Source organism: Octopus bimaculoides, chromosome 7 (genome assembly GCF_001194135.2).
Source record: "Octopus bimaculoides isolate UCB-OBI-ISO-001 chromosome 7, ASM119413v2, whole genome shotgun sequence".
In the NCBI taxonomy this organism is placed as follows: Eukaryota; Metazoa; Mollusca; class Cephalopoda; order Octopoda; family Octopodidae; genus Octopus; species Octopus bimaculoides.
In genome coordinates this window covers 30,889,568-30,902,400 of record NC_068987.1, presented here as the reverse complement: position 1 = coordinate 30,902,400, position 12,833 = coordinate 30,889,568, and the positions used below count along the sequence as shown (strand labels likewise).

Below are 12,833 nucleotides of genomic sequence, written 5' to 3'. Positions count from 1 at the left end.
TATACACACAGGGTGTATAAGATATCTGAGGACAGATTTATGTTTATAAAAAAAAACAGATATTTAATAACAGATAATAACTTTATTTATCAAAAAATGCTATGAGGATAAAAATAAACCTTCTTTTCTATAACGTTATTCAATAAACCCACCTTCAGCTTCAACAACTGCTTCTGTAAGAGATCTAAATCATCTACATGCTCGAATCAAGTAGTCCTGGTTCATTTTGGACATTACTCTGACTATGGCAGCTTTCAAAGAATCTTTGGTGTTATGGGTGTGTTCATTGACCTCTCTCTCAACAACACTCCACACATAATAGTCCAATAGATTGAGATCTGGGGAATTAGGAGGCCAAATGTTAGGGATTATGTGATCACAAAAATTTTCAACCATCCTGTGTTACTAGAGCCATGTGTGATAGTACAGAGTCTCACTGAAACACATATGACCTTCCATTGCATACACTGCCTATCCAGGGCTTAAAAATTGCTTCCAGGACCTTGATGTAAGGCCTTGTGGAAAGAAGTAAGGAGGCATCACATGTCCTTCATTGCTGACAACCCCTAAAACCATGACAGTTGCAGGGAATTTTATATGCATAACACTTAGAACTTCAGAAGGGTCTGCACATAACCATCTGTCATTTCTTCTGTTAAGTTTTTGATATTGGTTGAAGTATTTTTCGTTTTAAGAAAAACCAAATCAAATCTTCTTCTGCTAGATTTTTCAGGTTGTTTAAGAACCTTTTAGATCTGATGTAGTGATTTTCTTTTGCTTTTTTTGACAAATTGACCTTTCCTCATCATATAAGACTTATATCTGATGTCTTCGTGGACAACATTTCTGATTGTTCCTTCTGACACACGGAGATCTTTTGCAATTCACCTCATGGACTTTCTAAGATTGTAATCAATGGTCTGTTGAACTTGCTGGATAAATTCAAGTGTTCTGATGATTTCAGAGTATTTAGAATGCTTTTTATGCTTTGATACTGGTGATACATTTCTATCTTCAGTCTCTAACTCCTTACAAACTTTGTAGATGAAAGATTGGCAACTTTTAAAAATCAAGATATTTCTAAATCGCTATGCTCAGCCTTTATAACTACAATAACAGTATGCCTCTTCATTTCTCGAGTGAGCTGAGGGTCTGCCATTATTATTTTCTGAAACAAAGATTATACAGAGTTAGCAAAAAATGCAGTAGTGATCCAAAAAAGGTGTCTTCAAATACCTTACGCACCCTGTATATCATCATCATCATTTAACGTCTGTTGTCTATACTGACATAGGTTCGATGGTGTGAAGAGAGCTGGCAAGCTGGGAGGCTGCACCAGCCCTCATTTGTTTGTTTTGGCATGGTTTCTACAGTTGGATGCCCTTCCTAACATCAACCACTTTACAGAGTGTGCTGAATGCTTTAATGTGGCGCTGCATGGGTGCTTTTACATGGCATCACATGGGTTTTTAAGAGGCACTGCACAGGCACTTTCACGTGGCACTTTTACATGGAGTCACACAGACATTTTTATGTGACGTCACAAGGGCACTTCTACATATCACCACACAGGCACTTCTACATATCACCACACAGGCACTTTTACATGTGTATGTGTGTGTGTGTGTATATATATATATATATATATATATACACACACACATATATAAACATTATCAACTACATATACTTAATTCGCACACTTTGTGTATTTGCTGGTGGGCTTGTGATTTGGCACAGTGAAGAATACTCTCCCAAAGTGCTGGGTGGTAAAACACCTGAAAGACATAGACAATGACTTTCATCTATTTCAACATCCAGTGCTTTGTGAGAGTATTCTTCACTGTGCCAAATTACAGTCCACCGGCAAATACACAAAGCATGTGCATTAATTATATGTAGTTGATAATGCTTATTACACTACTGTTGCTTATTTCATATTTGAATATACAGGTATGGGGAATAAACTGTTGTCTAAATTACACAAAAATGAAAGAACACTGACATCCCATTTTAACAGATATATTTACCAAAATTACATAAAAATATCTTGAAATATTAAGGAGTAAATTTAATCAATAAAATCACCATTGGCTTCATCCATGGCCTCTAGATGACTTCGGAATCTCCTGCAGCTCTCCTGGACAGTCTCTTTGTTTAAGTTGGGGAATGCTGCCATAATCCTTGCCTTCTGTCCATCTTTGATGTTACAAGAAGTTTTGTAGGTCTCTCACTCAACTGCACCCTACATATAATAATCAAAGAGATTGCAGTCTGGGGAGTTAAGTGGCCAGATGCTAGGGGTGATGTAGTCACAGAAATTGTCTGACAAGCATGATTGGGTTCTTCTGCTTGTGTGGCATGGTGCGGAGTCCTGTTGCCATACATAGGGTCTGGTCTCCGTGTTAAGTGTGGGGCCGTGTGGTAAGATGAATGGAGGCATAATGTCACCATCACTAGTGATCACTCCGAACACCATGATGTTGACTGGATGTTTGATTTTTATCACTTTTGGTACATGTCCTCAGATTGAGATCTAAGCACTCTGAAATATTCTTATTGGAGCTTCCAGTGCAAATACCAAGCAGTACAGCATGTCGTTTCCAAATTTCTGGCAGAGTGAATTGCATCTTTGTGTTGTTTTTCTCACAAACAGTGTCCAACTGACCCTATTATACTGTGTAGTTGACAAAATCAAAAACAAACAATGTCCATGCATGAAATTAAAAATATGAAATGGTGACAATTTACCCATTGCACCCTGTATATGAGGGGGTACCCAAAAGAAACCGGAATCTTACAATATTATTTTATTCACTTAGTTTTGCATATTTACACTTTTATCACCTGCAAAGTATTCTCTATTTGAAGTAATGCATCAGTCCAGATGCATTTTCCACTGTTCGGAGCAGTGCTGGGACTCTTGCAAAGTGCCTCCGTCATTTTTTTTTTTTCTTTACCTCTTCCACATCTGCAAATTCCATAGCACCAGCTTTCATCACCAGTGATGATCTTTGAAAAAAGGTCCGGATCAACTCCCAACTGTTCTTTCAGTTCAAAACATGCTTTCAGTCATGTCTGCATTTTATCTTCTGCGACCAAGCGAGGCTCAGATATTGTTGCAACACTTTTCATTCGCAATTCCTCACCCAAAATTCGTTGGCAGGAGCTCCAGGACATACCAGTCACATCAACAAGTTTGTCAGTTGTTTGGTGACGGTCCTCCAAGATCAGTTCATGAATTTTCGTGATGTCTTCATTTGTTTGAGAGGTCAACAGTCGCCATGAACGAGGCTGGTCTTCAAGTGTCAAGTGACCATTCCTAAAGCATGGGAACCACTTGTAAACCTGTGTTTTGCTCATGGCAGTGTCATTGTAAGCTGTTTGATGCATGACAACTGTTTCGGCTGCCATTTTGCCCATCAGAAAACAGAATTTCACAGAAGCATGCTGTTCCTTCATTTCAGCCACCACAAAACTCGATGAACAAGAGAGAAGCACTGCAAAACAAAGACACACCACATGGCGGTACAACTTCACCCAACACTACTGGTTGGCAGACTGATGCCTGAGGGTTGCATCAAATGGCTTCTAGCAGCAGTAGCCTGAGCTACAATGGGCCTGTCCCACAGAGAATGTTTCCAGTTACTTTTGAGTACCGACACATACATACATACATACATACATATATATATATAGTTAATTAAAAAAAAACAGAGAAAAAACAAAAGAAACAAAAAAGAAGACTTAGCACAAGCAATGTATTGATATGATGCTCAGAGAAAGAAAAGAGTAGCTCTTCTTCGGAAACAGGATAAATGAAATAGCAGAGAGTGAAGAAGGAAGGAGGAAAAAAATCGCCTATAATCCATGTGCAGTTACATTTCTGAATGTGTATGTGTGTGTGCGTGTGTGTGTGTGTGTGTGTGTGTGTGTGTGTTTGTGCACGTGTGTGTATGACGGATTTCTTTCAGTTTCTGTCTACCAAATCCACTCACAAAGCTTTGGTCAATCTGGAGCTATAGCTAAAGTCACTTGCCAAAAATGTCACATAGTGGAATTGAAACTGGAACTATGTGGTTGGGAAGCAAACTTCGCACTACACGACCACTGTGCCTGATTTTGAATGCAGTTGTTAGTTTGCTAACAGAGATTATGCTGTTACATTAAGCTAGCCAGAAATCTTCTCACTATCTCATATATAGAGATACACTGACTCAGTGAACAACCATAGGTGCAGGGAGCAGAGCTCATTATTGTAATAGCAGAATAAATATCTACTCCTATTATACAATGTTTGGTATAATTCTGTTTACGTTACACTAATATATTCACTTTTCTTTAATTTAAAGAGAGACGAATGGCAATTTGATAGCATAAGCCCAGATTCAAAGTCAGTTCTAGGAGGCCGTACTCCGTTACATATTGCATGTGCACGAAATGATAATTATGAGGTAAGCTGCACAATCAGATTATATATATATATCATCATCATCATCATCATCATCATCATCATCATCATAATTATCATTATCGTTTAACGTCTTTCTTCCATGCTGGCATAGGTTGGATGGTTTGACCAGAGGCAGCCAGGTAGACAACTACACCAGGCTACTGTGTCTGTTTTGGCATGGTTTTTACCGCTGGATACCCGTCTTAACACCAACCACCCCATAGTGTGGAATCTTACATTTAATCTTGATTTTTTTTCTTTCCCAACAATATTAGTTTACAAAATTCATACCCACAGACCTTATGAAAATTATAACACCCAAACTATGTTGAGTGACTTTCTCGTATGAGTACAAACTGGGTCACTCTGCCACAGAAGTTCTGTGGAATATCAAGCAAGCCTTTGGCAATGGCTTTGTTAACATCAGAACTGTTCAGAGATATTTCCAAAGCTCTCATTCAGGAGATGATAGCTTTGAAAATAAACCAAGTGTTAGACCAAAATCAGTTATTCGGCATGGATTAAATGCTTTGGTTGAACAAAATCCGAGAACAAAGGTTTGAAAACTTACATCAGAACTCCAAACATCTTGCACAACTGTCTTTGGATACTTGTAAAAAATTGGAAAAGTCAAAAAAACAGATAGGTTTGTTCCACATCAACTGAATGAGATTCAAAAAATCAAACACCTCAAAGTATCCTCCTTATTGCTTTCTCAACTGGAAAAAGACCATTTTAGCATCAAATCATTATGTGTGATGAGAAATGGATGCTGTTTTGACAACAGCAGGAGAACAGGACAGTGATTAGATGCAGGAGAGTCACTACCCAAACCCACCATTGCACCCTAAAATGTTAGTGGTCACTGAATGGTAGTCTGCGAAAGGAGTTATTCATTATTCATTTTTGCAACAAGGTAAAATGGTATTGCCAGGATATTGATTGCATGCATGAGAATTTGAAAAAGAAGCAACCCAGACTAGTGAATAGAGATGGCCCAATTTTGCTCCACGACAATGTATGTCCTCACATTCCTCAATCTACGGTCCAAAAGTCTGAATTATGAGATTTTGCAACATCCTCCCTATTCCCCTGATATCTCTCCTACTGATTATCACTTATTTAAGCATTTTGAGCTTTTCATAAGCAATAAAACATTCTTAAGTAGAGACGAAGTAATTGAAGCCTTTGAACAGTTTATCATAGCAAAAGATGAATTTTTTTTAAAGATGAAATATATGACATAGAAAAACATTGGGTAAACATCATAAATGAACATGGATCATACTTTAATTAACTAAATCAGTTCTCTAACACTGCTGAAGCATTTTATTGTTTCCTTTCAAATATAACATTTCATGTGAAACAACCTAATATTTATGTATTTTTTTTTATATATGCATATCTTATATATCGTATATGTCCATATTTTCCATGTTGATATTGGTGTAGGGGACTCTTCGTCCCACTTATCATTATTGTTGTTGTTGCTGTTGTCATTGCTGGCTGCAGCAGTGACATCATCATTATTATTGCATGAGATGAAAAATTCTTGGAGAACAAAAAAAAAAAAAAGCCTAAGAATTGGAGCTGGCTGCTAACTCACACAACTTGAGAGCATGGTATGATAATCTGAAAGACATATTTGGCCCCAAAAAGGGCACTGCAGAACCTATTCTTTCTAATGACAGGTCAAAACTCTTAAGTCACAAAGATGAAATTCTGAAAAGATTGGCTCAGCACGTTAAATCTCTGTTTAATCCAGAATCCTCTACTGAACCTGAAGTAATCAATGAAATCCTTCAGAGACCTATAATTGAGGAACTTTTCCTTGGAAGAGATAAATACAGTAATACCTCACTTTATAAGGACCCGCTTTACAAGACCCCAGGTTTACAAGTTTTTATGAGTTTTATTTTCTGTTTATGAGTTTTTGTTTTACAAGCATTCTCCAGGAACAAATTAACTCGTACACATCAAAATGAAAATCAAATGGAAATTGTAGCTGTGATACCTATGCCGGTGGCATGTAAAAAGCACCATCTGAACATGGCCAATGCCAGTACAGCCTTGACTGGCTTCCATGCACATAAAAAGCACCATCTGATCATGGCCGTTGCCAGCCTCCTCTGGCCCCTGTGCCGGTGGCACGTAAAAAGCACCCACTACACTCCCGGAGTGGTTGGCATTAGGAAGGGCATCCAGCTGTAGAAACACTGCCAAATCAGACTGGAGCCTGGTGCAGCCTCCTGGTTTCCCAGACCCCAGTCGAACCGTCCAACCCATGCTAGCATGGAAAATGGACGTTAAACGATGATGATGATGATGACGACAACGACGATGATGACGATCAGGACATTACTGTACTGCAATTAAAAAGAACTTTCCAACAGTAAAGCTTTTGGACAAGACAGTATTCCTGCGGAAGTGTACAAGTATGGTGGTAGACAACTTATAAGAAAGCTACATAAATTGATCATTTTGATCTGGGAAACTGGATCTGTTCCCCAACAGTTGGAAGATGACTCTATAATGCGCTTGTATGAAAACAAAGGGAAGAAAAACATCCGTGATAATCACAGAGGAATACGTCTGTTGTGCATAACTGGACAAATTCTTGCAAGGGTAATTCTTAACTGTCTCAGTATGCAGGCCAGGGTGACTGTGGATTTCTGGGATCCCCACAAGCAGCCTTAGGAAGTCTCCCTCTTTTGAGGAATTATTCATGGTTATAATTTTATATTGTTACTGTTTTTTACTTTCTATACACCTTTTATGTAACCCCACATTGTATTGTCCTATACTATCCTCTATGTCTTTTGTAAACCCTTAGGGGTTAATAAAGAAAACATTGTTGTTATTATTTTTATTATTATTATTATTAATTATTATTATCATCATCATCATAGGATGCAGCTGCTGTTGTCAAGTTGCTGTTAGAAAAGAAAGCAAATCCAAATGTTTCGACAAATGGTTTTTCTCCCCTTGCTTTAGCAATTGCCTGGGGAAACAAACTGGTGAGTATATCATTTAACTATCATGGGACCCTATTTCTAATTCTTAGTACACTGACAAGGGGTCTCAGTTCAATTTTTTATTATCATTAATCAACAGGCGCAGAAGTGGCTGTGTGGTAAGTAGCCTGCTTACCAGCCACATGGTTTCGGGTTCAGTCCCACTGCATGGCACCTTGGGCAAGTGTCTTCTACTATAGCCTCGGGCCGACCAAAGCATTGTGAGTGGATTTGGTAGACGGAAACTGAAAGAAGCCCATCGTATATATGTATATATATATATATATGTATGTGTGTCTGTGTTTGTCCCCCCAACATTGCTTGACAACCAATGCTGGTGTGTTTACGTCCCCGTAACTTAGCGGTTCGGCAAAAGAGACCGATAGAATAAGTACTAGGCTTCCAAAGAATAATTCCTGGGGTCGATTTGCTCGGCTAAAGGCGGTGCTCCAGCATGGCTGCAGTCAAATGACTGAAACAAGTAAAAGAGTAAAAGAGTAAAGAGTTTACAGGAATTTGATAGCAAAATAACTCTAATGTTGTTGTCGGCATCGGCATCATTGTTGTTGCTACTGCTGCTGCTTTTGTTGTTGTTGTTGTTGCTGAGGCCCAAGTCAGTTATAATCAATCAGACCTATGATCAAAGGCAAATTAGTCTTGGCCATCTTGTTTCTCCTTCATAAACAATGCATCAAAGACTACATTATTCAATGTGTCCTTCCTCTTTTTTTTAAAGAGAGTTGATACCATTTTGTGTCACCCAAAACATAATATGAAACTTCTTCATATTATCAAAACTCAAAATCTGTTAAAATACTTTAACTCCAAAGAGTTGTTAACCCTTTATATGTTGTCGTTGGCACTCCGTCACTTGCGATGTCGAGGGTTCCAGTTGATCCGATCAACGGAACAGCCTGCTCGTGAAATTAACGTGCAAGGGGCTGAGCACTCCACAGACACGTGTACCCTTAACGTAGTTCTCGGGGATATTCAGCGTGACACAGTGTGACAAGGCTGACCCTTTGAAATACAGGCACAACAGGAAGTAAGAGTGAAAGTTGTGGTGAGCAGGGTGCACCACTATCCCCTGCCGGAGCCTCATGGAGCTTTAGGTGTTTTCGCTCAATAAACACTCACAACGCCCGGTCTAGGAATCGAAACCGCGAGTCCACTGCCCTAACCACTGGACCATTGCACCTCCAACCCTTTATATAGCTCAAGAGAGACACACAGACATCATTTTAGGTACTTCCACTACATACACACAACCATAGCTGGTGCTTGTTAGTATGTACAATGCTTTAACTCGCTGCTTTAGGTGTCTGTGTCATCAGAGGCTGACATAGATATCCTTCTGTTGCTCTCACCTTTGACCCCAAGAAAACATCAAGGATGTGACACTGAGAGGAAAGTGAGAGAGCTGCATGAAAACTTGGCAGGTAATTGTTTTGGGCTGAGTAGACTTGAGTAATAGGAAATGGAGAACACAACATGCAACCCATAACAGGAATTGAACCAATGACCTTATAATCATGAGTCTCTCACTCTCAACCACTTCCCAAAGCCCCTGACTGCTTCTCACATGCTCAGAGAGAAATAACACAACTTCTACAAATTTAGTGGCTTTTGCCAATACTACAACTCCTGTATGACCATCATCTGAGCTACAAAGAATTTCTTATGCATTACACGATTTTCAGACATTCACACTTCCAAAAACAGTAACTGAGTCTTTTGGTCTCTTGTGCAAAAAGATCTCTCCTTTCCTTCACTTTTCAATCATAATACTTTTATAGTCAGTATGAAGAGAGCTTCCTCATTTACTGCTGCTTCGCACAATGCATACGTGACATATATGGTACGAATCTCTTCCAGAACTATCCCTTTCCACCAGTATTTATATATGATTGGAATTTTATGATTTTTGTATAACTGTTGGAAAGAGATTAAAATATGATTCTACAATTAGACTTTGATTAATATCATTAATTGACAGTAGGTGTAGGAGTGGCTGTGTAGTAAGTAGCTTGCTTACCAACCACATGGCTCCGGGTTCAGTCCCACTGCATGGCACCTTGGACAAGTGTCTTCTACTATAGCGTCGGGCCAAACAAAGCCTTGTGAGTGGATTTGGTAGACGGAAACTGAAAGAAGCCCGTCGTATATATATATGTGTGTGTGTGTGTGTGTGTGTATGTTTGTGTGCCTGTGTTTGTCCCCTCAAGATCACTTGACAACTGATGCTGGTGTGTTAACGTCCCCGTAACTTAGCGGTTCGGCAAAAGAAACCGATAGAATAAGTACTAGGCTTACAAAGAATAAGTCCTGGGGTCGATTTGCTTGACTAAAAGGCGGTGTTCCAGCATGGCCACAGTCAAATGACTGTAACAAGTAATAGAGTAAGGCAGCAAGCTGACAGATGGGTAAAATGCTCAACAGTATTTTGTTTGTTTTTACATTGAGGTCAAATTCTGCCGAGGTCAACTTTACCTTTCATCCTATTGGGGTCAATAAAATAAGTACCAGTTGAGTACTAGGGTCAATGTAATTGACTTAACTCCTCTCCTGAAATTGTTGGCCTTGTGCCAAAATTTGAAATCAATATTGCTATGAAGTAACTAAATATGGAATAGGATTTTCTCTTCCACACATAAGTAAAATAGACAGATCAATCAAAGTTATACATATCATCTACATTTAACGTCCATGTTCTATGCTGGCATGGGTTAGATGGTTTGGCAAGACCAAGAACTGCATCATTCTCCAGTATATCTTTTGGCATAGTTTCAGCAGCCGGATATACCCTTCTTAATGTTAATCACTTTACACCAGAGGTTCTCAACCATTTTTAATCTATGGACCCCTTTGAAATACTATTTTTGTCTGGCAGACCGCCATAATCATTCAATGTTTAAAACTAGTTTTATAGAAAATTCTTTCAAAATTCCTATTTTCTTTTCCACACATTCACTCGCGTAGGTTGAACAATGTAAAATGATAGAAAAAGAAACCAAGCTGTTTCTTGCAATACATACCAAAACATACATCATCATCATCATCGTCGTCGTTTAACGTCTGCTTTATATGCTAGCATGGGTTGGACGATTTGACTGAGGACTGGTGAAACCAGGTGGCTACACCATGCTCCAATCTGATTTGGCAGAGTTTCTACAGCTGGATGCCCTTCCTAACGCCAACCACTCAGAGAGTGTAGTGGGTGCTTTTACGTGTCACCCGCACGAAGGCCAGTCAGGCGGTACTGGCAACGGCCATGCTCAAAATGGTGTATTTTATGTGCCACCTGCACAAGAGCCAGTTCAGGGGCACTGGCAATGATCTCGCTCGAAAGTCCTTACACATGCCGCTGGCACAAGTGCCAGAAAGGCGACGCTGGGCACAGGTGCCATCACAATTTCACTTTCGCTTGCCCCAATAAGTCTTTGCAAGCTGAGTTTCGTGTAAAGCAAAATTTTTTCAGGGACCCTTACAACACTATTGTGGGTCCTGGGTTTACTATTTTGTTGTGTGGACCCCCAAAATTCTTACATGGACTCTCAGGGCCCATATGGACCCCAGTTGAGAACCACTGTTTTACATAATATACTAGGTGCTTTTTTTCATGCCACTGACTTTAGCGAGGTTGCCAGAAACATCATCAAGCAACAAATTACTAAAGAGAAGGAAGTAAAGAATGATCTTTTGGTCTCCACAAAGTCTTCTTTTTTATTTTGACAGAAAAGCATGAAAACATTTATCAAAATTATTATAATGATTTTATATTTATTTATTAAGCTGAAGCCATTTTATTGTATTTTGTTTGTCATTTTTCCAGGCAGTGGAAGAATTATTGAATAATGGTGCTGATCCAAACATGGAATTAACACATGGCGTTGGTAACAGTCTCTGTGTTGCTGTGACCACTCAGTTTGAAGAGCAATGGAATCTTGAAAACAGATTTGAATTGGTAGGTTCAAAGAAATCATATCAGTTTTAAAGTTTTCATTTCAATTATTTTCAGAGGATTAATTTAGAGAGGTGGGGGAGGAGTGAGGTTTTGTGCCTTGTTTAATTTGCTACATATTTTGAAATGGCAATTTAGAAACAAAGTTTGAAACAAGCCAATCAAGGAGCTCTCTGTCCTGTTGCTCATCTTCCTAGAAATAATGACCAAATCCTCAATTACACTGTACACACACTGTATCCATATATGTATGAACAATAAGGGAACCTCTACAGGATAGTTTGACTTGAGAGAAAGTGCAGCCAGTCTCCCTCAACTCACAACCTACTGTCTTATATATATGTGTACATATCTATGTATGAACAACTGAAAGAGACCTTTACATAGTAATAGAAATAGTGACCAGTTTCTCTCAAATTATACCTTACTGTCTCATGTATAAGCTAATAAGAGAGATCTCTACATAATAGCTAGACCTGATAGAAATAGTAGCCACTTTCTCTCAAATCACATCTTACTGCCTTATGTATGTATGTATGCATGCATGTATGTATGCATGCATGTATGTATGTATGCATGCATGTATGTATGTATGCATATATAGATGGATGGAGGATGGATGGGCAGATGGATGGACCAATAAGCTACATAGTAGTTTGACCTGACAGAAATAGCAATCAGTTTCTCCTCATGTACACCCTATTGTCTTGGGTATATATGACCCAATGAGGAGGACCGCTAAACAGTAACTGTACAATAGTAGCCAATATCCCTTAAATCATACCCTCTGCAGTAAGAAGTTTAACTCCCAACGGCATGGTTCCAGGTTCAGTTCCACTGCATGGAACCGTGGGTGAGTGTCTTCTACTTTAGCCCAAGTCCAACCAAAGCCTTGTGAGTGGATCTGCTTGACAGAACCTGAAAAAAGCTCATCTTATGTATGTACATATATGTATATATAGCTATGTGTGTGTGTCTTTGTGTTTGTTTGTCCTCCACTACCACTTGACTTATCAGTGTTTGTTTGTTTACATTCCCATAACTTAATGGTTCAGCAAAAAGACACTGATAGAATAAGTACCAGGCTGAAAAAAAATAAGTACTGGGGTTAATCCATTTGACTAAGACCTTTCATAGTGGTGCTCCAGCATGGCCACAGCCTAATGGCTGAAGCAAGTAAAAACTAAAAGATACCATCTTAACGAAAAAAATGGATGCAATAGAGAGTGAAGCACTCACTACACTCTCTGAGCGGTTGGCGTTAGGAAGGGCATCCAGCTGTAGAAACTCTGCCAAATCAGATTGGAGCGTGGTGTCGCCTCCTGGTCCACCAGTCCTCAGTCAAATCGTCCAACCCATGATAGCATGGAAAGCGGACATTAAACGACGATGATGATGATGATGT

At 39.1% G+C, this 12,833-nt stretch overlaps 1 protein-coding gene across 1 annotated transcript in view; it reads left to right on the top strand.

Annotated features, from left to right (window-relative positions):
* The window catches only part of LOC106874171 (ankyrin repeat and MYND domain-containing protein 1), an 84,310-nt gene that overhangs the window by 37,075 nt on the left and 34,402 nt on the right, over window positions 1-12,833 (top strand). The window contains exons 9-11 of the mRNA XM_052969145.1: window positions 4,353-4,454; window positions 7,363-7,470; window positions 11,300-11,431. Coding sequence (XP_052825105.1) covers window positions 4,353-4,454; window positions 7,363-7,470; window positions 11,300-11,431 — 342 coding nt within the window. The remainder of the gene's footprint in view (window positions 1-4,352; window positions 4,455-7,362; window positions 7,471-11,299; window positions 11,432-12,833) is intronic.